General features: G+C 43.8%; 1 protein-coding gene across 1 annotated transcript; it reads left to right on the top strand.

Moving 5' to 3' along the window:
• The first annotated feature begins 13,779 nt into the window (after positions 1-13,779).
• On the top strand, positions 13,780-27,376 carry LOC137381563 (nicotinamide N-methyltransferase-like). The gene is made up of 3 exons (XM_068054256.1): positions 13,780-13,933; positions 24,100-24,304; positions 26,941-27,376. Exons 1-3 carry the CDS (start codon positions 13,780-13,782, stop codon positions 27,374-27,376), a joined length of 795 nt encoding a protein of 264 aa, XP_067910357.1.
• Positions 27,377-27,739: the final 363 nt, after the last annotated feature.

The following is a 27,739-nucleotide window of genomic DNA, read 5'->3' as shown; positions in this document are numbered from 1 at the left end:
AATAAAAATAAATAAAAAAAATAAAGAAAGATTGGACAGGTTAGGCTTGTATCTGCTGGAATTTAGAAGAGTAAGAGGTGGCTAGATTGAAACATATAAGATCCTAAGGGGTCTTGACAGGGTGGATGTGGAAAGGATGTTTCCCCTTGTTGGGGAATCTAGAACTAGGAGTCACTGTTTAAAAATAAGGGGTAGCCCATTTAAGACAGAGATGAGGAGAAATTTTTTCTCTCAGAGGATCGTGAGTCTTTGGAATTCTCTTCCTCAAAAGCCGGTGGAAGCAGAGTCTTTGAATATTTTTAAGGCAGAGGTAGATACATTCTTGATAATCAAGGGGGGTGGGGGGGTGGGGGGGGGGGGGTGAAAGGTTCTCAAGGGTAGGTGGAAATGTGGAGTAATCAGTTCAGCCATGATCTTATTGAATGGCAGAACGGGCTCAAGGGGCCAAGTGGCCGACTCCTGCTCCTAATTCGTATGTTCGTATGTACGTATGATTAAAATTGGGAATGCTCAAGAGGCCACAATTGGAGGAACGCAGATATCTCAAAGAGTTGTGAAACAAGTGAGCCTCTTTTGCACATTGAAAGTACGAATGTTCCTCTGTACATTCATTGCATATATATATATCTGTAGCTCATCTCTGTAGCACCAAATGATAATTATTTAAGTGGTTGACGCAACGCAACATACTTCCGCTTTACCACTGGAGTTTTTGTAACTGAGTGTATGGGCAGAATTAGTGGATCACACAGGTAGCTATGCAGCAATCTTGACTCAGGTGGTAAAGAAAATTGATCTGCCAGCGAGTTTACTCTGTGTTTGTGTGACAATCGCATGTCGGGAATTAGCAAAACTAACTCCCCATTACTCCCAATGAAAAGGGAGCTTCAAGGCCCTAGGAACCTCTTTTCCTAATCATAGCATAGCTTGTGTTCACTAGTTACGGTCACTATAAAAAGCAGGATGCAGCATCACTAAATCAATATTTGGTTTTAGAATGTGTATCTTTGTCGCAGCAGATAACAATGCATCCTGAAAGAAGATAAACTGGTTGAACTAGACTTGCTATGGTAATACAACGCCTACTCATGGAATGTCGCCAGCCAAAATACCTTAGCATACAAAGTAAACAGAATTGATAGCATCGAAATTTCAGGTTTCACTTCAAAGAAAACAAGATTTATTCTTCCGTGCCACTGACTCAAAACTACTGTCTTGAGTTATAGTTACTGGTTCAAATTATCAGTATTATCACTTGGATGGTAAAGCATTCCATTACGCTCAGGTACAAAAATCCATGCAAGTAAGTCTGGCAGCATTAGCTATGAACTGGATATTCCACTGGGATTATATGTCAACCTGCGACGTAGGAAGCATTCCAGTCATCAGTTGTTGGGGCAACCACAATTCCTATCCCTCCCTAACCAACACCATGATCTAGTAATATAAGAATGTACTGGATAGTGCGTGCTTCATCAAGTCAGTCGCAGTTTTGCATTTTCATTAGGGGACCAAAGGCCCCCTACTCAGATAAAGATGAGCATCCTCAGCGTGCACCTCTCCCATTTATTTTAGCTGGTGAATCCACTCTTAATCAATGGCCATTGACAGCAGCTCACTAGACTCAGGCAAATATGGATCCTTATACCATCAGGTCTCCAGAGTTTGGGTCCTGTACAAAGTAAACTTGCCAGATTCGATAAGGCCAGTCTCAAGGAAGGTTTAGAGCCAGTGACACTACAATGACACTGAACTGATGTACAAGCAGCTAAAGTGGAACAAAGCAAGACTTGTCCTGCTTTCATCAAACACCACTTGTTACCCTTTGTGATTGGAAGAGTTGTACTTTGCATCACAAAGCTTTCCTACAGTTTTAAGCTGTGTGCTAAAAGAAGCGATTCAGTTTTTGCCAGTAACGGGATTTGCCACTTTAATTCTCCAACCCATTCCCACTCTGACCTCATTGTCCTTGGCCTCCTACATTGTGCCAGGACAGTTGAAAGCAAGCTTGAGGAACAGCACCTCATCTTCCTGCTATGCATTTTATAGCCTTCCAGCCTTAGCACTTTGGATCTTAACCACCACTCTCTTGGACATCAGTTGCTGGCAATAGAGGAAAACTGCACAACAGAGCCACAGCATGTGTAGGAGGTGTGGGCTGATGCTTGGAGTGGGGATCCGCTATTGGTTCATGGCTGACGAGGTGGTCGCACCCTTGGGGTCCAGTTGACTTCCTAGCGTCACATTCCTGGGCCTTGGGAGCCTCCTCTTGTCAGATTTTCCATGCTTCCCTCCTCTTCTGCTGTAAACACTTACACATTCTATGGACCTATCTTTTGTTTCTTTACTTGTCTCATCATCATCTCATTTTGCCTGGCAACATCATCACTTTAGATTTAGATTTAGATTTAGAGATACAGCACTGAAACAGGCCCTTCGGCCCACCGAGTCTGTGACGACCATTAACCACCCATTTATACTAATCCTACACTAATCCCATGTTCCCTACCACATCCCCACCTGTCCCTATATTCCCCTACCACCTACCTATACTAGGGGCAATTTATAATGGCCAATTTACCTATCAACCTGCAAGTCCTTTGGCTGTGGGAGGAAACCGGAGCACCCGGAGGAAACCCACGCAGACACAGGGAGAACTTGCAAACGCCACACAGGCAGCACCCAGAATTGAACCCAGGTCACTGGAGCTGTGAGGCTGTGGTGCTTCTGTCATTTGATCACTCCTGCCCTCCACCCTATCACAGATCTCCTCCTCCCCCCCCCCCCCCCACCCCGTTCTATTTCTGCTCCCCACACATTCTGTTACTTTGGGTCCACGGTGACAGACAATCTATCCCTTGATGCAGAGCTTGATATATGCATAGGGAAAGCAGCTACCACCTTTAGCCGGCTTACGAAACGCACATAGAATAACACCAAGTTGACCCTTAGGACCATGCTGATAATTTATAATGCTGGTGATCTCAGCATCTTGCTCTACGGCTGTGAAACATGGATGACTTACAGCTACCAGGAAAAGAAGCTCAATAATTTCCAGCTTTGCTGTCTGGTGCATTATGGGTATATCCTGGCAGGCCAAAATCACAAATCTGGCAATTCTCTCAAAGGCAGAGCTCCCAAGTGTATTGGCCCTAATCAAACAGAGGCAGCTTCGGTGGATCACACACGTCCACAGGATGGAAGATGGTCATATACCCAAGAACTTTCTGTATGGTGAGGTAGCTGGGGCCAAGATGACCAGTGGGGCACCAAAGCTTCACTTCAAGGATGCTTGCAAGTGTGACATGAAGGCCCTAATTGTCGACTATCGCACCAGGGAGTCTCTAGCTGACGAAAGAAGGAAATGGCGCCACATTCTGTGGACTGGTGTGCACTACCACGATGACCAGTTGCTACAGCACCTTGGCAACAGGCACCAACGTCAAAAACAACTGGCAGCATCACTTGGCAGTTTCATGTGCACCACTTGTGGCACAACCTACCTCTCAAGGATTGGCCTTCACAGTAAAGTATGGCTCCGGTCACCAGTGATCGAATACAGGTGCCAGTTGTTGATGTATCCGTCTTCAATTAACATCATAAAGTTTAAACAAAACAACAAATACTGATTTCAAACAGGCAAAGGCGCCGCGGCCCTAAGCACTCGCAGGAAAAAAGTATCCACTTCAGGAAATCATGCAATGTAACAAACTAGCTTCTGAACTGTATCAAATTCCGATGTCATTAACAAAAAAAAACTCCACGGAGAACTTAGGTTGGGAAGTTTAATTTCCCTATTTCCAGATAATTTTAAATCCTTGGGCCAAGTATGGATCAGAGCTCAGTTGATGTTTCTGTACATAGTGCAGTTACTGGTATCTTCCCCGGGCTTGTCAGTTTCTCCCGGACTTGATAGATTTCAGAGTGTAAGGGGTTGAGTTAATTTCACTTGGGTGCTTTATGTCGGAACTTGTAGCTGTTTCTTTCCCCCCTGCCCCCACTCTTCTCACCCCTGATTTCTGTTTGCCCTGATCTCGGTCTCTCTCTCTCTCTCTCTTTCCTCGCTGTCAAACTGAAAGTCGGCTCCAGACTCCGCTTTCTAACTGTTTTTCAGGCACTCAGTCATTTCTCCACAATTTGGCGCTCTCTCGCTGGCTTTAAAAGGACAGGCTTTATTTAAAAAAACACACACACATGCACTAAAACAGGCTAAATTAAATATCTAGTGAAAGAGACTTGTGAGGCCGGCATGCTCTGAGCTGCTGGGGTATGTGCGGTTGAGCATTTCACACCTCGATATTCGTGTGAGGGTGACAGTAATAAGACCACAGCAGCCACCTGGAGACTACCGAGACACATCTTCAAACAGGAAGAATAGTGCAGATTTCAGAGCACGGCATGTTCCCCGCCTTGATGTCCTGAATGTTCATTTGAAGATTACTTCCCGGAGCAAGGCAGCACTGTCCACGTCCAGCCCGACCCGAGCTGAGCCCGAATCCTGGACCCGGAAGGGAGACCCGACCCGACCCAAACTCGACATGTCATCGGATCTGGTCGGGTTCGGGTTGGGAAGCCACTCTTTACTTCACAGCCATCAGCAAAGGTGCACTAAGAGCAGACATTTCACCTAAATTGATTGTTTGCTGCATGTCCATCATCTTTCGTAGATGGAAGGATGCCAACCAGCTCCCCCACCCTGCCTTTTCCCTGGCTCTACACTTACTTGAAAGCTTTTCATCTCTAGCGTCATCAAGTTCTGATGAATGGTCATCGACCTGAAACTTGTTTCTCTTTCCGCAGATGCACACATTGACCAGTTGATTGATCACATTCTGAACTATCTAACATAATAGTTTTACAGTACAGCAGCACCACTTGCTGCTACAGAGGTGATACTACAGTCCCACACTCCTGTAATTCATTTCAAGAAGCACCCAACTGTTTCTGACGGAATAGCATTATGTGCAAAGCCTGGCAAAGTTACCAATCAGTACCATTTCCTAAATGACAAGCTGCAGAACTTCCTTCATGCAGATCTGCATTCTCTGTGACAGTCAGGATACTATGAGTATTTTATATGCCACTGGTAATCTCCAGGCCCTGGGGAGTGTTGTTATTCAACAACAATAACTTACATTTATATTGCGCCTTTAACACAGCAAAACTTCTCAAGTTGCTTCACAAGAGCAATTATCAAACATAATTTGACATCGAGCCACATAAAACAGGTGACCAAAAGCTTGGTCAAAGAATTAGGTTTCAAGGTACATCTTACAGTAGAGAGAGAGGTAAAGAGGTAAAGAGGCAGAGAAGTTTAGGCAAGAAATTCCAGAACTTAGGGCCTAGGCAGCTGAAGGCACGGCCACCAATACGAATTAGGAGCAGAAGTAGACCATTTGGCCCCACGAGCCTGCTCCGCCATTCAGTAAGATCATGGCTGATCTGTTTGTGTTTCGAATTCCACACTCCCATCTACTCCAGATAATCTTTGATTCCCTTGCCTAACAAGAATCTACCTACCTCCATCTTAAAAATATTCAATGACCCTGCCTGCACCACCTTCGGAGGCAGAGAGTTCCAAAGTCGCACAACCCTCTGAGAGAAAAAAATTTCTCCTCATCTCTGTCCTAAAAGGGTGACCCCTAATTTTAAAACAGTGCCCCCTAGTTCTGGACTCCCCCACAAGAGGAAACATCCTTTCCATATCCACCTTTTCAAGGCTGTTATATATTTCAATCAAGTCTCCCCTCACTCTGCTAAACTCCAGTTAAAACAAACCCAGTCTGTCCAACCTTTCCTCGTAGAACTGCACACCAAAGTGAAGTGATTAAAGTTAGGAATGCACAACCAGACCCATAGAACTGTAAGACAGATGACTGATGTGTTGTTTGGCCATTCCCACCAGTGCATCAACTTTGGAACAGACCAGCACTGCCAATCCTAAAGGCAATTGAGTTTCTACCAATTCTCACTGTTCACTTCAGCTCAGGGCAAAATCAGTTGTAACTATATGGCTACTCAACATCCTGCAATGCCAATCTATACATAAATCAAAATGGTTTTCAATAACTTAATATGGTTTATAACCACCAACTAATGCAGTTATTATCTCATTACATATTGCTGTGACCATCCACATTACCGAGCACATCCAAAGGTAAAGATTTAACATTTGGTTTTTGCATTGCAATCATAACTTGACGAGAGAAGCTGGAGTTGTTCTTCTTACAGCAGAGAAGGTTAAGGGGAAATTTGCTAAAAAATCATGAAGGTTTTTGATGGAATAAATAAGGAGAGACTGTTTCCACTGGCAGATAGTGTCAGTAACTGAGAACACAACTTAAAGGCAATTGGCAAAAGATACAGGAGCATGATAGGAGTTTTTTGCACAGTGAGTTGTCAGTGTCCCCCAAAGATCTATCCTTGTTGCACTCCTATTTCTTATCTATGTGTTGCCTCTTGGTGATATCATCTGAAACGCAGTGATAGTTTTCCCATACATTGCCAACATCATCTCTACCTCACTACCACCTCCCTTGACCCATCCATTGCTGCTAAATTATCAGACTGCTTGTCCGACATCCAGTACTGGATGAGCAGAAATTTACTGCAATTAAATATTGGGAAGACAGAAGCCATTGTCTTCAGTCCCCACTACAAACTCTGTTCCCTAGCTACCAGCTCCATCCCTCTCACTGGCAACTGTCTGAGGCTGAGCCAGGCTGTATGCAACCTTGGTGTTGTATTTGACCCTGAGATGAGCTTCTGACCACATATACTCTGAATCCCTCAGACTGCTTATCACCACCGCTGTAGCATCGCTCAACTCTGCCCACCTCAGCTCATCTGCTGCTGAAACCCTCATCCATGACTTTGTTACCTCTTGACTTGACCATTCCAATGTACTGATTTCTTCCTATTTTGACTCTATTTTTTCTCCGTTTGTTCAGTCTCTACCCACCTACATCCATGACTCTTCTGATGCCCTATGTCACTTTAACAGTTTACAATTTACTGGCCCTCATCATCTCCTCTTCACTATGAACAGCCAGCCCCACCAGGATAGTCTGAGGCTTTCTGCTTCTTCCTTGAACAGAGGCCCAACCAGTCCCCATCCACTGTCACCCTCTGCCACCTGGCTGTACTTGTTCTCACATTGACCAACTTCTCCTTCAACTCACCTCATTTCCTCCAAATAAAAGGTGTTGCTATGGGTACCCTGCCTTTTTGTGGGACATTCCTACTCAGGCCCACTCCTTCAATTCTTTTTCCAATACATTGATGACCGTATCTGTGTCATTTCCTGCTCTTACCCTGAACTGGAAAACGTCATCAACATTGCTTCCAATTTCTACCCTTCTCTCACCTTCACGTGGTCCATCTTCAACTCTTCCCTTCCCTTCCTCGACTTCTCTGTCTCCGTTTCTGGGGGATAGGCTATCAACAAATATTCATTATCAGCCCACTGACTCCCACAGCTACCTCGACTACACTTCCTCACACCTGCTTCCAGTAAGGACTCCATTCCGTTCTTCCAGTTTCTCACATCTGTTCTGATGATACAATCTTCCACAACAGCACTTCCAATATGTCTTCCTTTTTCTTCAGCCAAGGATTCCCTCAAATGTGAGAAACGCTCTTCAGATTTTATTTACTGTCAGCTGTCTTAAAAATGTTATGGTGTAGTTGAGAATTATTGTTTATTGTATGGATCCTCAGTGAAATAACGAGCTGGGTGGGGGCAGTGGTGTAGGGTCTTGTCATGTTGACTGCCAATGATGACTTTGAGCTCTTTCCCTTGCCAGTTTGAACTCATGTTATTCATCTCCCACAAGACCTTCATGTGTCATGCAGGAGCTGGTGCAGGAGGAGGCTGAAGAGTTCTCACTGGAGGTTGGTCATTCTGAGGAAGCACCATCACCAACACATGCACACCCTTCACCAGATCAGATATACACACCTCAGTGGGACTTCCAAGACAGATAGTTGGGTTGTCATATGGTGAGCTACACATCACAGGAACATAGCTTGACGGTGGGCCAGTTTTAATTTGGTAATGTCTCTATTTATCGGGAAATGTTTGAAAGTCCTGTGCTGCAATGACTCAGCACTTTCTGCCAGGGAGACACTGAGCTACACCAACTATTAAATTGCCAGCTTTAGTCTACAACTTGTGTTAAGTTAGCTGGTCTTAGCTAGGGTGGTGGTACTGTGCACAGTGTTAGTGTCAAGATTATAGAAAGGATATAGAGTCATTGGAGAAGGTGCAAAAAAAGATTCACAAGGATGATATCATAACTGAAAGAGCATACTTATCAGGAAAGGCTGGACTGGCTGATTTGTCGAGAAAACCGAAGACCGAGAAGTGAACTGATAGAGGTCTTTAAAATTACAAAGGGATTTGATAGGGTAGACACAGAGAACTTCAACTTGTGGGGGACCCAAAGTTAAGGGCCATTAAAGTCACTAATACATCCATTATGGAATTCAAGGGATACTTCTTTACCCATGGAGTGGTGAGAATGTGGAACTTTGCTGCCATGGGGAGTGGTTGAGGCATATAGCTCACATGCATTTAAATAGAAACTAGATAAGCAAATGAGGGAGAAAATAAAAGAATATGGTGATAGGGTTAATAAAGATGGGTGGCTCATGTGGAGCATAAATTACAGCAGAGATCAGTTGTGCCAAGTGGCCTGTTTCTGTGCTGGACAATGATGATGTAATAAGTGATTCAGAGATTTTTTTAAATTCTTTTCTGGGATGTGGGCATCACTGGCAAGGCCAGCATTTGTTACCCATCCCTAATTGCGCTTGACAACTGAGGACAGTTAATAGTCAATCATATTATTGTGGGTCAGGAGTCACATATAGACAAGACAAGAATAGCAGATTTCCTTCCCTAAAGGACATTAATGAGCCAGATGGGTTTTTAACAACAACCAGTGATAGCTTCATGACACCATTACTGAGATTAGTTTTCAAGTCTGGATTTTTATTAATGAAGCATTTTTAAAATTCCACTTTCTGCTATGGTAGGATTTGAACCCATGTTCTCAATACCTTCACCTAGACTGCTGGGTTAACTAGCTTAGTGATATTACCTTTACATCACCATTAGTTTGGAGGCAGCACCAAGCAAAGGGTTGAAACTGATCAGGCTCCTGGAGGTACTGGTCCAGAAGAAGATCTACACCCGACTTCTGCCAGGTGAATTGGAAGAGCTGTCACTCGCCCTGGAGTTCCCAGACAGAGAGAGGGTTAAACAGGACTCTATTGGTAGAAACAATTCCAATCTCTTATGTGGCCTCCCTGCCTGCCGGAGTTGCTCTGTGCAGCTGGATCTCTGAGGGTGCTGTGCGGTCCTGGGGTGGGAGGGGTGGTCCACCTCAAAGCCTAAAAAAAACAACACTGTCTGATATACCAGTTAGACCTGTAGGATGCAGGAAATGAGTTTAAATACATGTGTGCTTTAGTCTTTGGGTTAGTTAGTTGGTTACATTTGTAAATAAACTGTTCCAAAATCACAAGGAGTTTTAATAGAGTAAATAAGGAGAAACTGTTCTCCAGATGGGTCAATAACCAAAGGGCACAGATTTAAGGTGACTGACGATAGAACCAGAGTTGACATGACACAGTGAGTTGTTGTGATTTGGAACGCGCTGTCTGAAAGGGCAGTTGAAGCAGATTCAGTAGTAACTTCCAAAAGAGAATTGGATAAATACTTGAAGGGGAAATATTAGCAGGGCATTGGAAAAACAGCAAGGAAGTATGACTAATTGGCTAGCTCTACCAAAAAGTATAAATATGATGGGCCAAATGGCCTTGTGGTGTGTTGTATCATTCACTGTAGTGGGAGGGAGAATGATTCTTCAACATGTGCTGGAATAAGAATCCTTAAAATTTATTTTTAGATGCAGTAATATTGTTTTTCGTAAAGATCTCAGGCCTGTTTAAGATTAAATAAGCCAGTAGTGAGATTCATAAACCAATTATCAATTTATGTAGGTTTATTTTTGAAAAAAATAGCAACCCATGATTTTTATATCAAATCTCTTGATGTTTAAGAGTTTGTCTCTTGATTTATGAGAAGATGTGTCTGGCATTTTTATATATTGTCATATCACTTGTAAAGAGGCAGGAACTAATTATTAAGTGCAAGTGTGTTCCAATGTGCCATATTCACTGCTGCACTGGAGTCATGTGATGTGTAGCACCACACTGCTCAGGGATGTTCCTTACCAGGCAGCATGGAAGCTAAATGAAATAGGCTGCATTTGCTGACAATGCAACCACTAGGTGGCGCTGCAATGGCACATGTACAAATGCAGCCTGTGCCAGTAAAACGTCACAGTCTGCGATGTCAGGCAGCTGCCAGGATTAAAGACGGCGCTGCTCAAATAATCACAAGATGGCAACCTAAACACATGGCAGCACACAATGGCCGGAGAGGGGAGGAAGTGAGCGGGCTGAGAGAGCAGGAAGCGAGTGGGCCAGGGAGGGGAGGGAGCAGGCGGGCCGGGGAGGGAGCAGGCGGGCGGACAGTGAACAATCGGGCGGGTGGGTGAGCCAGTGATCAGGAGTGTGATGAGCGGTCAGGGGGCGGTGAGCGAGCGAGCAGTCGGGGCTGTGAGCGTGCAGGCGAGCCGAGGGGTCGGACGTGGGCGGCGGGGGAAAGGAGGAGAGCGCACCCGCCACCAGCGAGGTCTTCGGCATTGCTCTCCCCGTTCCCCCCACCCCCGCTCCCTTCCCGCTCACCAGATCCCCCCTCCCCCAACCCCTGCTTTCTCCAGCATGGATCCCCCACCATCTGCCCGCATTACGCGATGACGTCATCTGCGCATGCGCCAACCAGTCCTGGCACTGCGGAATGCAGCGCATGCGCAGAGGGTAGGAACCAATTTGCACATGTGCGCATCTTGGCGCAGTCGGATGACGTCAGCTGCCAGCTGCGTTGTCATTAATCACTGTGAGTGAAATAAACAAAGACATCCAACCTTTCCAAGCCTGAAGTGTGATTATTTCTAATGAAGTGCAGCAATTGAAACTACAAGAAACCACCCTCAAGAGTTATAAAAATGGACCTTTCTTTTAAAAAAGTGAACAATGTGCTCCAAGACTGCCACTGAATATTAAAAGACCTGGCTTTGTATATTCAAACTTTCTACTGACTGGTACGAACAAAAGAATCCTTCAAAGTGAAGCGGTGTCAATTGTACCCATCCTAGACCCATCAAGAGACAATTTTGAAATGAATGGATTCTTCTGAAACAAAGAAGATGTAAGGTAGCCACATCCTGGGCCATTGTTGGTCACTCCAAGGTGGAAAGTTTGTCTCTCAACAGAGGCAAAGGTGTGAAACCATTTTTGAGCTTTAAAGGTAGTTCTCTGAAGAGGGAGAGAGGAGACACCCAGAAAGAAGCATCACCAAAAGCTTGTCCATCTAAGAGCTGAGAAAAAAAATCCAACAAGCCAAGAAGGAGGGCACACTACTGTGAATTCTACGTTTTCCACTTGTGCGGCAATGAATTGGAAGGGATCCTCTGTCTTCAAACTGAACTTTCAACCAATAGAGAAATCTACAAACACCTCAGGCCTACAACCAAAGAGAACTTGACCTCAGTGAATTCAACAGGTTTACCGTAAATCATAAAACCCTACCTCACTTAAAAACCACTAACCCCTTTTCCTCTCTATCTGTCTCTTGTGCGTGCGTGTGTGAGTGAATGCATGAATGGATGCGATTGTAACAATTTTGGGATAAAGCATATTACTCCATAAATAATTAATCTTCTGTTTTAAACCTATAAGAAAACCTGTCACTATCTGTTTATTTGACAAATAAAACACAACAGGGTTAAAATAAAACCAAAATACTGCAGATGCTGGAAATCTGAAATAAAATCAAGAAATGCTGGAACCACTCAGCAGGTCTGGCAGCATCTGTGGAAAGCAAAGCAGAGTTAATATTTTGGGTCAGTGACCCTTCTTCGGAACTGACAAATATTAGAAATGTCACAGGTTATAAACAAGTGAGGCGGGGTCGGGCAAGAGAATAACAAAGCAGAAGGTGTAGATTGGACAAGGCCACATAGCTGACCAAAAGGTCATGGAGCAAACGCAAACAATATGTTAATGGTGTGTTGAAAGAAAGAGCATTAGTACAGATAGGGTGTTAACGGACTGAAGATTGAACAGCAGCAAGTACAAACATGAAAAAAAACAGTGGGTAAGCAAACTGAACAAACTAAGATGAAATGAAATAAACTTTTTTTTTTAAATTGTAAAAAAAGTAAAAGAAGAAAAAAAGAAAAAATAACTAAAAATAAAAGTAAAATGGGGGGCCCGTCATGCTCTGAAATTATTGAACTCAATGTTCAGTCTGGCAGGCTGTAGTGTGCCTAATCGGTAAATGAGATGCTGTTCCTTGAGCTTGCGTTGATGTTCACTGAAACACTGCAGCAATCCCAGGACAGAGATGTGAGCATGAGAGCAGGGGGGAGTGTTAAATGGCAAGCAACCGGAAGCTCAGGGTCCTGCTTGCGGACTGAGCGGAGGTATTCGGCAAAGCGGTCACCCAGTCTGCGCTTGGTCTCCCCAGTGTAGAGGAGACCACATTGTGAGCAGCGAATAAGTATACTACATTGAAAGAAGTACAAGTAAATCGCTGCTTCACCTGAAAGGAGTGTTTGGGGCCTGGGATAGTGAGGAGAGAGGAGGTAAATGGGCAGGTATTACACCTCCTGCGATTCCAGGGGAAGATGCCATGGGTGGTGGGGATAATGGAGGAGTGGACCAGGGTGTCGCGGAGGGAACGATCCCTTCGGAATGCTGACAGGGGAAGGAAGGGGAAGATGAATTTGGTAGTGGCATCACGCTGGATGTGGCGGAAATGGCGAAGGATGATCCTTTGGATATGAAAGCTGATGGGGGGGAAAGTGAAGAAAAGGGGAACCCTGTCACGGTTCTGGGAGGGAGGGGAAGGGGTGAGGGTAGAGGTGCGGGAAATGGGCTGGACACGGTTGAGGGCCCTGTCAACAACAGTGGGGGGGGAATCCTCGGTTGAGGAAAAAGGAGGTAATATCAGAAGCACCGTCATGGAAGGTAGCATCATCAGAGCAGAAATTAGGGTTAAAACCCTAATAACAAAACACACTTGCTGTGGTCAGGTGTCATAAAGAAATACAGTACTGAAACAGGCCCTTCAGCCCACCGAGTCTGTGCCAATCAACAACCACCCATTTATACTAATCCTACATTTAATCCCATATTCCCTACCACATCCCCACAATTCTCCTACCACCTACCTACACTAGGGGCAATTTACAATGGCCAATTTACCTATCAACCTGCAAGTTTTTGGCTGTGGGAGGAAACCAGAGTACCTAGCAGAAACCCATGCAGTCACAGCGAGAGCTTGCAAACTCCACACAACTAATACCCAGAACTGAACCCAGGTTGCTGAGGCTGTGAGGCTGCGGTGCTAACCGCTGCGCTACTGTGGAAGCTAAACAGTGGGAACCACATTCCTCACCATTTGGCTGTAACACAAACTTATGGAGATATAATTGGCATGACCTGACTTGATGTTTGAACATAAATCACATCAGAACATATCATTGATGTGACTCGTAGAACAACATTGTGAGAAAAATGATAGGCTGTTCTTTAGGAACACATTCCACTTCAAGCCAAAATTTTTTTCAAGTAAATTTGTTTTTAAAGGCATTGGAACTTGCAATGTGTCCTCGCCCCAGTAGATTTCCTGTTGGAGATAAAATGGCACAACATTTTACTGATGGCGATTGTTATGAGAAAAAGTTTAACTCTCGGATGTATTTGGAAATGTATTTCAGTTCTTCCTCTGGTTATCTACAGGATAACACTTTCCTGTCTTTTGTTCTGAAGAATTTGGTAAAGGCCTTTTCTCGTTGTGAGTAAATTCTTTGGTTCTAATTAACCAGGATGTCACTCTAATTTCTGAGCATTTACCTTATTACTTGATGCAATTTTAATCTAGTCCTCAATGAAGGGTTTCTGACAGCATAAGAGTAAATCAATAGATAAGGGTAGAGGTTACAAAAATAATAAAAGGACAAAACTAAATGCTCTGTATCTGAATGCACTTAGCATTCGAAACAAAACAGATGAACTGAGAGTGCAAATAGAAATAAATAAGTATGATCTGATAGCCATTACAGAGACATGGCTGCAGGATGACATAGATTGGGACCTGAATATTAAAGGGTGCATGGCATTTAGGAAGGACAGGAAACTAGGAAAAGGTGTAAGGGCAGCTCTGTTAATTAATGATGGTATTAGCATATAGAGATAACCTAAGTTCCGGAGACCCAGATGTAGAAGCAGTTTGGATAGAGATGATAAATCATAAAAGCAAGAAGCTATTTGTGGGAGTGGTGTACAGGCCACCTGACATTAACCACATTGTAGGATGGGGTACAAAGGAAGAAATAATGGCAGCTTGTCAGAAAGTTACAGCGATAATTATGGGGCATTTTAACCTACATATAGTCTGGAAAAATCAAATGGGCAGAGGTAGCCTAGATGAGGAGTACACAGAATGTTTTCAGGATAAAATCTTGGAATAGTACGTTCTGGAGCCAACTAGATGGCAGGCTATACTGGAGCTGGTATTGTGCAATGAGATAGGATTAATTAATGACCTCATTGCTAAGTTGCCCCTTGGTAGCAGCGATCATAATACGGTTGAATTTTACATTCAGTTTGAGGGAGAGAAGAGTGAGTCCAAGCCAAATATTTTAAACTTAAATAAGGGCTATTATGAGGGCATGAAAGCAGAGCTAGCTAAAGTGAACTGGCAAATCAGGTTAAGGGATCAGTCAAGAGAGATGCAGTGGCAGACATTTAAGGGGATATATCAGAATACACAGAATAAATACATTTCAATGAGAAAGAAAAATTCCAAGGGTGGGACCAACCATCTGTGGTTAACTAAAACAGTTGAAGATAGTATCAACGTATTAAAGAAAAAGCCTATAATTGCGCAAAGATGGGAGGCAGGTCAGAAGATAGGACAGAATATAAAAAGCAGCAAAGAATGACGAAAAGATTGATAAGGAAGGTAAAGTTAGAGTACAGAGAAAGATAGCTAGAAATATTAAAACAGATCGTAAGAGTTTCGATAAATATTTTAAAAAGAAAAGAGTTAACAACGTGAGCATTAGTCCTGTAGAAAGTGAGTCTGGGGAATTAATAATGGATAATAAGGAGATGGCAGATGAATAGAGCAGATACTTTGTGTCCGTCTTCACTGTTGAGGATACAAGTAACATCCCAGTATTAGCTGTAATTCAGGAAATGGAAGGGAGGGAGAAGCTCAAGAAAATTCCAATCACCAGGGAAGTGGTACTGAACAAATTGTTGGAGATGCGGGCTGACAAGTCCCCGGGTCCTGGTGGACTACATCCTAGGGTGTTAGAAAAAGTGGCTAGTGAGACAGTTGATGTGTTAGTTTCCAGCTTTCTAAAATTCCCTAGATTCGGGGAAGGTTCCGTTAGATTGGAAAATAGCGAATGTAACTCTTTTATTCAAAAAGGGAGGGAGACAGAAAGCAGGAAACTACAGGCCACTTAGCTCAACATCTGTCTTAGGGAAAATGTTAGAGGCTATTATTAAAGACTGCGAATATTACTACACTTCCGATCCAATCCATTCAGCTTATTCCATCTCTCTGGTAACATTTTCACTCGTTGTTCCACTCTCCTACGTTTGTGCCAATGATATAGTTCATACAACAGATACACAACAATAAGCAATTGCCCAACAAAGAGTATGTGGAAGATAATTCTTATCCAAGGGTGTATCTCGATATTACCTCTCCAATTCCATATCCCATCCCACCAGGCTGTTTCTGGGATGTCATTAACCTCTTGCAAAATCCGGTGGTTCATTTGTTGGACATAGGTGAGGTTTTATATGTACTTTGTATCTGTGTTCACTATGGAGAAGGATTATGTAGGTGTAGAGATCAGGGAGGGGGATTGTGATCTCCTTGAACAAATTAGCATTGAAAGGGAGGAAGTATTAGCTGTTTTAGTGGGCTTAAAAGTGGATAAATCCTCAGGCCCAGATGAGATGTATCACAGACTGTTAATGTGAGGCAAGGGAGGAGATAGTAGGGGCTTTGACACAAATTTTCAAATTCTCTCTGGCCACAGGAGAGGTACCAGAGACTGGAGGACAGTGAATGTGGTACCATTATTCAAGAAGGGTAGCAGGGATAAACCAGGTAATTACAGGCCTATGAGTCTAACATCAGTGGTTGGGAAAATATTGGAAAAAATTCTGAGGGACAGGATTAATCTCCACTTGGAAAGGCAGGGATTAATCAGGGATAGTCAGCATGGCTTTGTCGGGGGAGATCGTGTCCTACTAACTTGATTGAATTTTTCAAGGAGGTGACTAGATGTGTCGATGAGGGTAAAGCATTAGATGTAGTATACATGGATTTCAGATAAGGTCCCGCATGGGACATTGGTTAAGAAGGTAAGAGCCCATGGGATCCAGGGCAATTTGGCAAATTGGATCCAAAATTGGCTAAGTGGCAGGAGGCAGAGGGTGATGGTTGAAGGCTGTTTTTGCGATTGGAAGCCTGTGACCAGTGGTGTACATATAGGGATCGGTGCTGGGACCCTTGCTGTTTGTAGTGTACATTAATGATTTAGACGTAAATATAGGAGGTATGATCAGTAAGTTCGCAGATGACATGAAAATTGGTGGTATTGTAAATAGTGAGGAGGAAAGCCTTAGATTTCAGGGAGATATAGATGGGCTGGTAAGATGGATGGAGCAGTGGCAAATGGAATTTAATCCTGAAAACTGTGAGGTAATGCATTTTGGGAGGACTAACAAGGCAAGGGAATATACAATGGATGGTAGGGCCCTAGGAAGTACAGAGGGTCAGAGGGACCTTGGTGTACTTGTCCATAGATCACTGAAGGCAGCAGCACAGGTAGATAACATGGTTAGGAAGGCATATGGGATGCTTACCTTTAGCCGAGGCATAGAATATAAGAGCAGGGAGGTTATGATGGAGCTGTATAAAACGCTAGTTAGGCCACTGCTGGAGTACTGTGTACAGTTCTGGTCACTGCACTATATGAATGATGTGATTGCACTGGAGAGGGTGCAGAGGAGATTCACCAGGATGTTGCCTGGGCTGGAGCATTTCAGCTATGAAGAGAGACTGAAAAGGCTAGGGTTGTTTTCCTTGGAGCAGAGAAGACTGAGGGGGGACCTGATTGAGGTGTACCAGGTTATGAGGGGCATTGATCGGTTAGATAGCTTTAGCAAGGTCTTCTAATTGCTCTGCTACATCCTTTAAATAGACTGTCATAATTTGATCTATCCTCAACTGTGAGTCCTGGTTGGTATTCTCATTCTGAAGAACGTCCTTTAACCTTCCCTTAAAATCCCTCATCTTTGCATCCAGAGATGCCAGGTCCAAACTATACACCAGTGAGTTCCCAGTATTAAAGACGGTAGCTGTGTCATTGACCAGCCCTCACCTCCTTCTTTGGTTTCCCCCCTTTTGTTATGGACAGGAGATATACCTGTCTCCAGTGACTAGACCCATCACTGCTGCTCCTTACTCTGTGGACCAACACATTGTCCAATAGCTTAGCATAAAGGCCCTGCTTCTTTCTCCCACATCACCTGGGCAACCATATCTCTGTCGAATTCAACATCATCGGTGCCACCTCATGGTGTACGTCATGATATAACATTTTCCCAACAGGTTTCAAAACTAAACCATTCTTTGGGCCTGGGGTCTGTTAGAGACACCTCACAGTACTACCTGTGTGATTAAAGCTGGGGCTTCCTAGGCAATGTCACCCAGATGCCTACCCCTTGAGTTGGAAATCGCTTCCAACAACATGTCTTGTTGTCTCCCCTGGCGTTGCCAACCATACCCACCTTTCATAGTCTAGTGGTCTCCCTATCCCTGACTCAATTTCTTGCAGCTTTGGGGACATTTTCCCTCTTTTTTTCCCCTTTTCTGTAAATTGCATTACTTAGATTGATATTCCTTTCGGTTCAACACTAGTTTCTCCACCTGCAGATCACTTCATGTTAAGATCAATTTATTTAATTCTTTTCAAATAAAACTTTAAAATTTTTATTTATCCCTAAAAACCACTAAAATTCTGTGAGTACATCTTTTTGTTGTTTCCTCTAAATGTTTAAAATACCAACTCATATGAATGTAATTTTTAATTTCTAACTTCTTGTTGACTCCCAATTGCCACAATGCTTTGACAAATGACCTTAAATTCTTGAAGCTGTTGAAAATCCCGTTGCACTTGCAGCTGCCTGTAACCTGAAAAAAACCAAAGAATCGATTCTGCTTGCGGCCGAATGGGTTAATATGCGATAATTCAAAAACTTCAAATTTTTATAATGCCCAGTATCTATAAAGATGTGTGGTTAGTTTAAGCTGCTAGCAGAAAGGATTTACGCTCTGCTGCTTTGAAAGAGAGCGGGACAAAAGCCCTCATTCGTTAACAGAACAAAACATTGCCGTGTGCTCTAGCTAGTTTGAACTGGGTCTTTTTCCAAACAAAGCCCAAAACAAAAGGAAGTCTGCTTTTGCACACAAAAAGCTTTGCAGCCTGCACTCACAGGTTCTAAAAGGGACACAACACCAGGGCTGCTTACATTTCACCGCAACTCTCTTCTTTTACCTGGGAGATAGTATAACACAATAAACTCCCAACACGAATTGCTTCCCACAGATCCACAACTTAACTTTACAGAACATTAAATTGACACAGGCACACTCAATAATCACTCAATGCACACTTTCATATCCCATGCGCCCATATGAATTCCTATAATGAGTTACAAACGCAAAGTGCCAAAGAACACATTAAAACTCACATACACACATTATTACCGAAAGCTTCCTGTGCATTCTCCATTCCTACAACTTGAAACATGAGTCAAAAAACTCAAACAGAAACAAGAAAAATAAATAAATTACATTAGCAGTTTTGATTCCTCTTTCTTTCAATTGCTTTTACCTTTCTTTTTACAGACCTCCTATTGTCCAGAGCTTCAGGCTCTCTCTCTTCTCTTGCTGTGTTATTAACCCCTTCACAACCCTCTCACAACCACTAAGCTTCTTATCTCTCTCATCAAGCTCCTGACTAACTTTTATGGTTTTCCCTCATAACTCCTCTGCTAATGCTGATGTGCCATCAGCCACACTGCTGTTTCCAAGGCTTGCCTACAAGTGGACCCCTGTGTCCACTGTTCAGCCCCGTAAACCAGTTCACCCCCCTCCAGGATGATCTGTACCCACCTCTGTTTCAGAGGCAATTTTCCTGAATTGCCATTTCTTTACCTTTCAGGGTCCCTGATGGTGGTCACCAGAAATCTGTAAGACTCTTAAAAAGGGGTCTCATTTCAATCTAAGGTCCTGACCCTGTAGTGTGTATCAATCGCAAGAAGCAGACTTTGGATAGAATTTACCCTTTATGTGGAACACCTTATTTAACTCACCAAGCAATAATATGTACTTACAATACCAGTTGCTTAGTAGACCCGTGTACAGGGCATGTCCCGGGTGGTCAGGTCCGCTGAACGACTTCTCCTACACGACTTTTATTTTCCCAAAAATATAATTTATTCATAAAAATTTGTAACAGCACCAAGTTGACATTCTAAAAAGTGCAAAGGAAATCAGTTTTCTTCAATACAGGAGTGAGTTGCCTCACAACCCTTCCATTCCATTTTACATGCCATGTACATTTTACAGCAAAACCATATTTGGTATGTACAGCCCAAGGGGTTTTCCATGGGTCCAGCCCCTCGGTTCACTATGGCGGGAGGACCTTACACAGTGGTCTTTCCCCATTGGGCCTCTGCAGCAGCTGCCCCAAGGGTCCCTCAGCACGTAGTCCTGGACCTTGGAATGTGCCAGTCTACAACTCGGTTGCAGACAACTCTTTGTGCTGGAAGACCAGCAAGTTTTGGGCAGACCAAAGTGTGTCTTTCACCAAATTGATGGTCCTCCAGCAGCAGTTGATGTTTATCTCGGTGTGCGTCCCTGGGAACAGCCCGTAGAGCACAGACTCCTGTGTTACAGAGCATCTTGGGATGAACCTCAACAAAAACCACTGCATCTCTTTCCACACCTGCTTTGCAAAGACACATTGCAGATTGTACATTACATCTGCTATGAGGATGTGGCCGCCTACCACCTCCTTAACTTCGGAGATGGTGAAGTTGCCTCGCTGCAGCAGAATACCCAGGCTGGAGGAACGGGAATCATTACCCCCTGACCAGATCGATGATGCGCGGGACCACAATCGAGACCATTGCCTGTAGGTGCTGAGGTGCGGTATTCCACACTCCTGCAGAAACAGCAGGTCAGCTTTGACCTTGACAAGGTAGGACAAGGTTGAAACACACGTAGCGGATTTAATGCTACGCACGTTAATCAAAGCAATCTTTATACCCATTTTAAAGTTAGGTGTTGCTTCCCACACCAGTTGTCCTTGCTAGTCCCAGTCCTTTGGTATGTTCCTGCATACCCATAGTGTACACAAGCTGTTTCACATTTGTTGGGCTCAGAAACCTCTCATGGTTTCTCATGGGGGTTTGTTCCGCTGGGGTGACATCGGGGTGGGTCTGGTAGGCAGCAAGGCTTGGGGTGTCCTCTGCTGTTGGTATCTTTCCCCTCTGTTTCTCCTCGAAGACATCACTGCTCCCGGCTTCCCGGAGCTGGAGTGCGCCCGTCGCTTCTTTGTTCTCGGTATCCCGGAGCTAGAATGCGCTGGGCATGTCGCTGGGTTCGGTGCTTTGGGTTTGGGGCGCGCTGGGCTCATCACAGCTTCCAGTGCCCTGGAGCTGGGGGGCTTTATCTTCCAGCTCCTTTGAGTTCTGCCACTTCTTTTGTAGGTGCCGTCGTTCCGGCCCTTCCTCGTCCAATGAGGAGGAGCTGCCGTAGTCTGTATCAGACGGTAGCCTCCTCTTGCCACTGGTTTGAGTGGTGGCCTGTTCCTTTTTTGGAGATTTTTTCTTTGTGGTTTTCCTTTGTACCACCTGCCACTGGCCAGTTTGTCCATCTGCTGCCTCCTCCTCCATTGATTCTGTCTGTGGAGGAGGGGTTTCCGGGCACGGGGTAAGTGTTGGGTCGCTGGTGGCAACTGCCTCTCCTGTCTTCTCCTTCTCAGGTAGACTTTCCTCACTGCGGAGAGGGTTGCTTGTCTCCTTCCCAGCACCAGACGTGTTCACTGTTCCATCTCCTGGCCTTTCCTTGGACCTTGCCGCCTGAGCATAACTGAGGCAGCGTTTGGGGCAGGTTTTGTAGAGGTGGCCTGCCGCACCTGTTTACAGTGCTTGGTCTGATGGCCTTCCTTCTTGCAGATGACTGTGTTGCAGTTAGCTGCCACGTGACCAGATTTGCCACAGGTGCAACAAACTCTGGGCTGCCCCGATAGCGAAGCTGGAGGGAGGATGGATGATAGCTCAGTTAACATTGACCTTCAAGGTCACCTTGACCTGCCACTTGCTGGTCGAAATCAAAAATGGGTCCTTGACATCAGTGCTGCTGCCGGCCACCTCGACATACCTGGCGAAGAAGCTGAGTACATCCACGACAGCAACATGGGGGTTACAGAGGTGAATTGTCACCACCCGGTTGCGTTGTGATGGCAGCGTGAAGAGTGGCTGCACTGTGAGGATTGACAGTGTGCCTGGTTTCCCTTCTCCTTGAACATCTTCAGGAACTTGATGCATCCTGCCACATTCTTGAATGTCACTTCGAAATATCCATTGTTGGGGAAGTCCTGCAGGCAGAAGATGTCCGCAGGTTGGAATCCACAGCAATCAATAAGGATTTTCGTAATGAAGAAGGTTCTGTCAACAGGTGCATCTCCTTCCTTATCCTTCACCACCACCCGAACGGTGTTACACACTCCCTGGCCTGAAGCTCTAGAATTGGTTACAGCCATTTTACTCAAAACCTACCTGGAACAGGATCAAAGGCCAATGACCTTGTTTCTCCCCCTGCCAGGTAAAAAGCAAAAGATTTATACTATCTGAGGAGAAACCAGAGTGTACTCCTGCATGACTTCCTGTGACTGACCAAGTCACACTTCCCAGCTGCAACAACAATGTCCTTGTGAGCTGTGGCTTTATACCCCTTTCTGACCCTGGCCCCTTGACATATAAGGTAATGTTTTGAATTGGGTCATCCGTTTGGGTTTCAGTGCCTAATCAACCCCACCCTGGCAATGCAAGACCACCTGAATGTGATCATATCCTGCTCTCGGCAGGGGGAGTTCTTAGGTGCATACCACCCTGGATGTGATATCTGCATCTTGATAAGGCAAGTAGGAAATCATTCACACATGTTTCAAAAGGCCATTGTCCCTGCGTGTGGTTGTAGACAGGCTGTTTGATGTTTTAACAGTCAAGGCTACCACATCAATTGCATATCCTGACTTGTCTGTCTGTGTGTGTGTGTATGTGGGGGTCCTAGTTCAGTTACGTTGTCTTTTATTTTTAAAAAGTCCAATATGAACCCCAGCAATGATGTCTTCGGACAGGATTCTTCTCCTTTCATCCCGATATCCTTCGCCTCCAGGTTTTGACCACCGGGAGAGCTCCCTACGCTAGTCCACACCACAACTGGTTACATTTTACTGATGAACAGAAATGCAGGAGATATTAACAAATGCCTCACAGCATAACAAAAAATACAAGAGATATCCAAATGCCTTACAAAAGCTGATAGAGACTGACAACTGTTCCTGAATCGGCAGCAACTTTTTATATGCTTTTTCTTTTAGTTTCTTGGTGTATCTTAGCTCTTTCCCCTTAGGCATATAAACAGGTTCTGTAACATATTACATTTTTTTTGAACACCTCCCACTGATCTTCTGTTATTTTACCCATTAGCAGATTTCCCCACTTTACTGTGGATGGTCTCTGTTTCATAGAATCATAGAACCAGCACTGAAGGAGGCTGTTTGACCCATCGAGTCCCTACCAGCTCTCTCCATCTCATTGTCTTATCACATTGAAGTCAGCCCTATCTAAATCTAGAATCTTAGAAGCTGTTTTGCATTTCACCCTTTCAAACATTAGATTGAACTCGATCATATTACAATCCCTGTTAGATAAATATTCACATACTGTTATGCTGTTAACTAAATCTGGCTCATTACTCATCTATCTAATATTTTATGGCCCCTTTCTTGGTTCTCGGAGATATTATTGCAGAAAACTATCCCAGACACACTCAATAAATTCACTACCTTTCTGATATGTGCTAGTCTGTTTATCCCAATCTATATGAAAGTAAAAATCCTCCATTAAAACCACTCTGCCTCTGCTACATGCTTGTCTAATCTCTGCATTTAAGCAATCCACCACTTCAAAGCTACTATGAGGGGCTGAAACACAACTCTTGATATAGTCTTAAATCCTTATTTCTACCCATAAATTCTCAATTGTTTGTTTACCTCTCTTTATATCCTCTCTTATCATTGAAGTGATTTCATCTTTAATCACAAAGGACATTCCTTCCCCTTTATCTTTCCCCATCTTTCCTTTACCTTTATAACCTGGTATAGTTTGTTCCCAGTCCAGAGCGCCTTGCAGCCTGTATGAATGACAGCTAAACCACCAGCACTGGGATAAGTAGATTGTTATGGGAGGAGATGCAGACAACTTAGATTTTATAAGAACAAGTGAGTTTAGGGGATTGGAATGAAGAATTAATATACCATACTGCACTGCTGTGTTCATCATACCCATCTTATTGAAGATTTCTATTTGCATTCTAAAAAGGAATACAATCATTCTTTCAAGAGGAAAATTACATGCCTATGCTTGAGATTTGCTCCCTCAGTCACTGTACTAGCAGTTTTATTCTCTCAGGTTATATACTGTCTGCTTCAGCGTACATTTGAAAATAAAACTGAAAACCAATTTGGAGAAGGAGCACCTCTTTATTTGATCCCTACAGCTGTCACTCCGGTGCTATTTGAATTGCATTTTCCCACTTTCTTTCCCACTGAATGAATAGGGTTTGAATTATTCCAGGTCCGAAATGCCACACAATGCTTGAAATTGGAAGTGGTCCCTGTCTTCACTTGGCTCTCTGTGCCTTGGAGCACGTAGAAGAAATTGTTGTGTCCGATTATGTTTCCAAGAATCAGCAAGAGATTGAGCTGTGGTTACAAAATGATCCAGGAGCTTTTGACTGGAGTCCAGTTGCAAAATTTGTGAGTGAACTGGAAGGCAACAGGTAATTATTAAGTATCCTCATTTGTTTTGGTTTTCTAAAATTTAAAAAGCTACTCAGCGGTTCAGATGCACAGCTCAGTGAGTTACTGAGACTTACAGACCAGGAAAATCTTGGGTTTGATCCCTAAACTGTATTGAATTACCTGATCGTATCTGGCCCATCAAAGTATCTGAACCACTCCATTAAATTACAAATTTAATCTGAACAATTTCCTGTTTTGGTCAAAAAGTAAGAGGAACAAATCAACCTGTAACAGGGCATGAATAGACTTCGACTATAATTAGACATCATTGTTGTGTTTAGGTTTGATTTGTAACTTGCAGTTTGAGGGCCCTTCAGTCGGGTGACAAAAAGAAAATCCAGTTCACTTAAAGAAAGGCATCTGTAGACTTAGAAAGGTGTTGCCTCCCTGAGGGTTGAACATCCTTATCAGTTAAAAGGTTCCTCTCTAAATGGTATCCTACATGACTGTGACCATGGTAAACTATCCCTCCTCATCCTTCTCAAATTGTCTGAAGCCTTTGCAGTGGTTAACCATACCCTCCCATTCCATTGCCTCCCCTCAGTCATCCCACAGGGTGGGACTGCACGTGCCTGGTTCCATTCTTATCTAATCACAGCCAGAGAATCTCCTGTAATGGCTTCACTTCTAGCTCCCCACTGTTACCTCTGGTCTTCCCCAAGGATCTATCCACCATTAGCTGCCGAGCCTTCAGCTGCCAAGGGCCTAATCTCTGGAATTCGCTCTTTAAATCTCTGCCTCTCTAACTCTCTTTCCTCCTTTAAGATACTCTTTAAAACCTATCTTGTTGACAAACATAAGAAGCAGGATCAAGAGTAGGCCATTGAGCCCTTCTATCCTGCTCTGCTATTTGATAAGATTATGGCTGATCTGATTGTGGTCTTAATTCCACTTACCTGCCTGCCCCCCATAACCCTTAACTCCCTTGTAGATCAAAAATCTGTCTAACTCAGCCTTGAATATATTTTTATGTTGTCAAAGAGATAGGTTTTAAGGAGTGTCTGAAAGGAGGAGAGTTACAGCCTCCACTGCTGTCTTGGGTAGAGAATTCCAAAGATTAATGACCCTTTGAAAGAAGAAATTCCTCTTCATTTCTGTCTTATGTGGGAGTCCTCTTATTCTGAAACTATGCCACCTAGTTCTAGATTCCCCCATGAGGGGAAACATTCTCTCGCACCTACCCTGTCAAGCCTCCTCAGAATCTTACATGTTTCAATAAGATCACCTCTCATTCTTCCACACTCCAATGAATATAGGCCCAACTTGCACAACCTTTCCTCATAAAACAACCTCATCCTCCCAGGAATCAGCCTCGTGAACCTTTTCTGAACTGCTTCCAATGCATGCATATCCCTCTTTAAATAAGGAGACCAAAATTGTATGCAATACTCTAGGGGCTGGATTTTAGTCACCAGCTGCCGGAAGCAGCGGTGGGCAAAAAAATGGCAGCCCGCACATGCGGGCCTCGAGCCACCATGCTGCCGCAATGTTGTGTGCGACGGCTAATTTACATGCATGGAGGGGGCAGGCTCTCCACGACGCTGGCAATGCTTCAGCTGCCTGTATGCAGGCACTGGTGCCATTTTTAAAGGGCAGCCAGCCCCGCTGGCTAATTTAAATTTTTAAAGTTATACCCCTCCCCAACTGTACTGATTAAAAATCTACCTCCCATTTCCCGCTCCCTAGTAACAATAAAATTCATTATTTGCGCTCTACACCCCAAAACACTTACCTTCCACACTTGACCTTCCCCCCCCAAACTGAACAAAGTGTACAGGTCAATCCTTCCCACCATCCCCTGCACTAATGATGTAAATTTGACATCGCTCCCATCCCCTGCACTAAAAATCTTAAGTTCCCCCCCTTCCCCACCACTGCAGCATCTGGTTTCCCTAGATGGGAAAGTGAAGGCATGTGAGTGCTGGCTGTTGCTCAAACAATCACAGCCTGACAGTAAGATTGGAGGTAAGTTTATAAAAATGTATGCTTTAAAATAATTTACATATGTAAATCCACGTCCTGTAACCCAGCGGTGGGAGGGTGGGGGGTGGGGGTGGGGTGGCTTCACCAACACCCTGTACAGTTGTAGCAAGACATCCCTACTTTTAAACTCCATCCCCCTTTCAATAAAGGCCAATATTCCGTTTGCATTCCTAATTACTTGCTATACCCACATGCTAACTTTTTGTCATATGCCCATGCATCTCTTTATGTGTTTAGTGTTAAATTTTCTTCATAATGCTCCTGTGAATTGTCTTGGGACATTTTATTACGGTACAAGGTGCTATATAAATGCCAGTTATTGGCGATTTTATTGAAGCAGTTAAAGACATGATAAGTTACTGTATAAATGAAAACTCTTTCTTTAATGTATTGCTGCCAGCTGACGTTCTCCATCAATTTGTGCACATCAACCATCAGAAGTTTTTTCTTAACCAAATTGCCACCAAGGTTTTGTTATGGAGCAGCTGCTCATCTGGGGACTTATCAGTACAAACAGGGGCTGTTAAAAATAAGGTTGAAGCACACAATCCAAGTCATCTCATTTAGCATGGAATAAATTGAATGTGATTTTCTGTGGAGTCTTGCCTCAGACAGAGTTTGTATCTTTCAGGGAACAATGGGCAGAGAAAGAGAAGAAGCTGAGAGATTCCGTCAAACAAGTTTTGAAGTGTGATGTTCATCAAAGTAACCCTCTGTATCCAGTGGAATTGGAACCTGTTGACTGTCTGTTGACTTCTTTGTGTCTGGAATCTGCATCGAAGGATAAAGCAGCATACTGCACTGCTCTTAGAAATGTAACCTCTCTGTTAAAACCAGGTGGGGTACTCGTTATGATTGGCGATTTGAAAGAAAGCTTCTATAAGATTGATGAGGTCAAGTTTTCCTGTTTGTCATTTGATCAGGTCTTTTTGAAAAAATCTTTGAAGGAAGCTGGTTATGAGATAGAGCAGTTGGAAATTTTTGTTGCTCCTGAGAAGTCTGTAAACCCAATATCAGACTATGAGGCTTCATATTTCCTGGTTGCTCACAAGCAAAAGAATGCTTAGTGCTGAATCAGTATTGCAGCTACTGATCTACTCTGTTGAAAAATGATTAGAATGACAAAAATAAACACACATTATTAAACAAATTCAAAATATTTGTTTCTTTTATTGAGTTGGTTGCACTCTCACTTCTGAATCACAGCCTTAAATTCAATAGAATAAAGCAGTCTTATGTCTGTTTAAGGCTGGCGGGCTCCTTGACCATTTACAACCCTACTTTAGAGTTGCATCATGTGAGCAGTGGGTGCCAAAGGTTCAGCCAAGGTGCCCCTAGATTTTAAAACCTGCTGCGCATTTTTCAGGAATGAGTTGGATCTTTATTCTAATTGCTTTCCGTTCAGTTACTGATCTGGAATTCACTACCTG

Source organism: Heterodontus francisci, chromosome 22 (genome assembly GCF_036365525.1).
Source record: "Heterodontus francisci isolate sHetFra1 chromosome 22, sHetFra1.hap1, whole genome shotgun sequence".
Classification (NCBI taxonomy): Eukaryota; Metazoa; Chordata; class Chondrichthyes; order Heterodontiformes; family Heterodontidae; genus Heterodontus; species Heterodontus francisci.
The sequence above is the reverse complement of the archived record's forward strand: the minus strand, read 5'-3'. Positions and strand labels throughout refer to the sequence as shown.

Excerpts from the sequence above, each read along its gene's own strand:
- LOC137381563 (XM_068054256.1), top strand. The coding sequence starts at position 13,780 with ATGGCACAACATTTTACTGATGGCGATTGTTATGAGAAAAAGTTTAAC. Across the intron at positions 13,934-24,099 it reads GGTAAAGGCCTTTTCTCGTT|GTCCGAAATGCCACACAATG; the intron begins GTGAGTAAATTC and ends GAATTATTCCAG. Across the intron at positions 24,305-26,940 it reads AGTGAACTGGAAGGCAACAG|GGAACAATGGGCAGAGAAAG; the intron begins GTAATTATTAAG and ends TGTATCTTTCAG.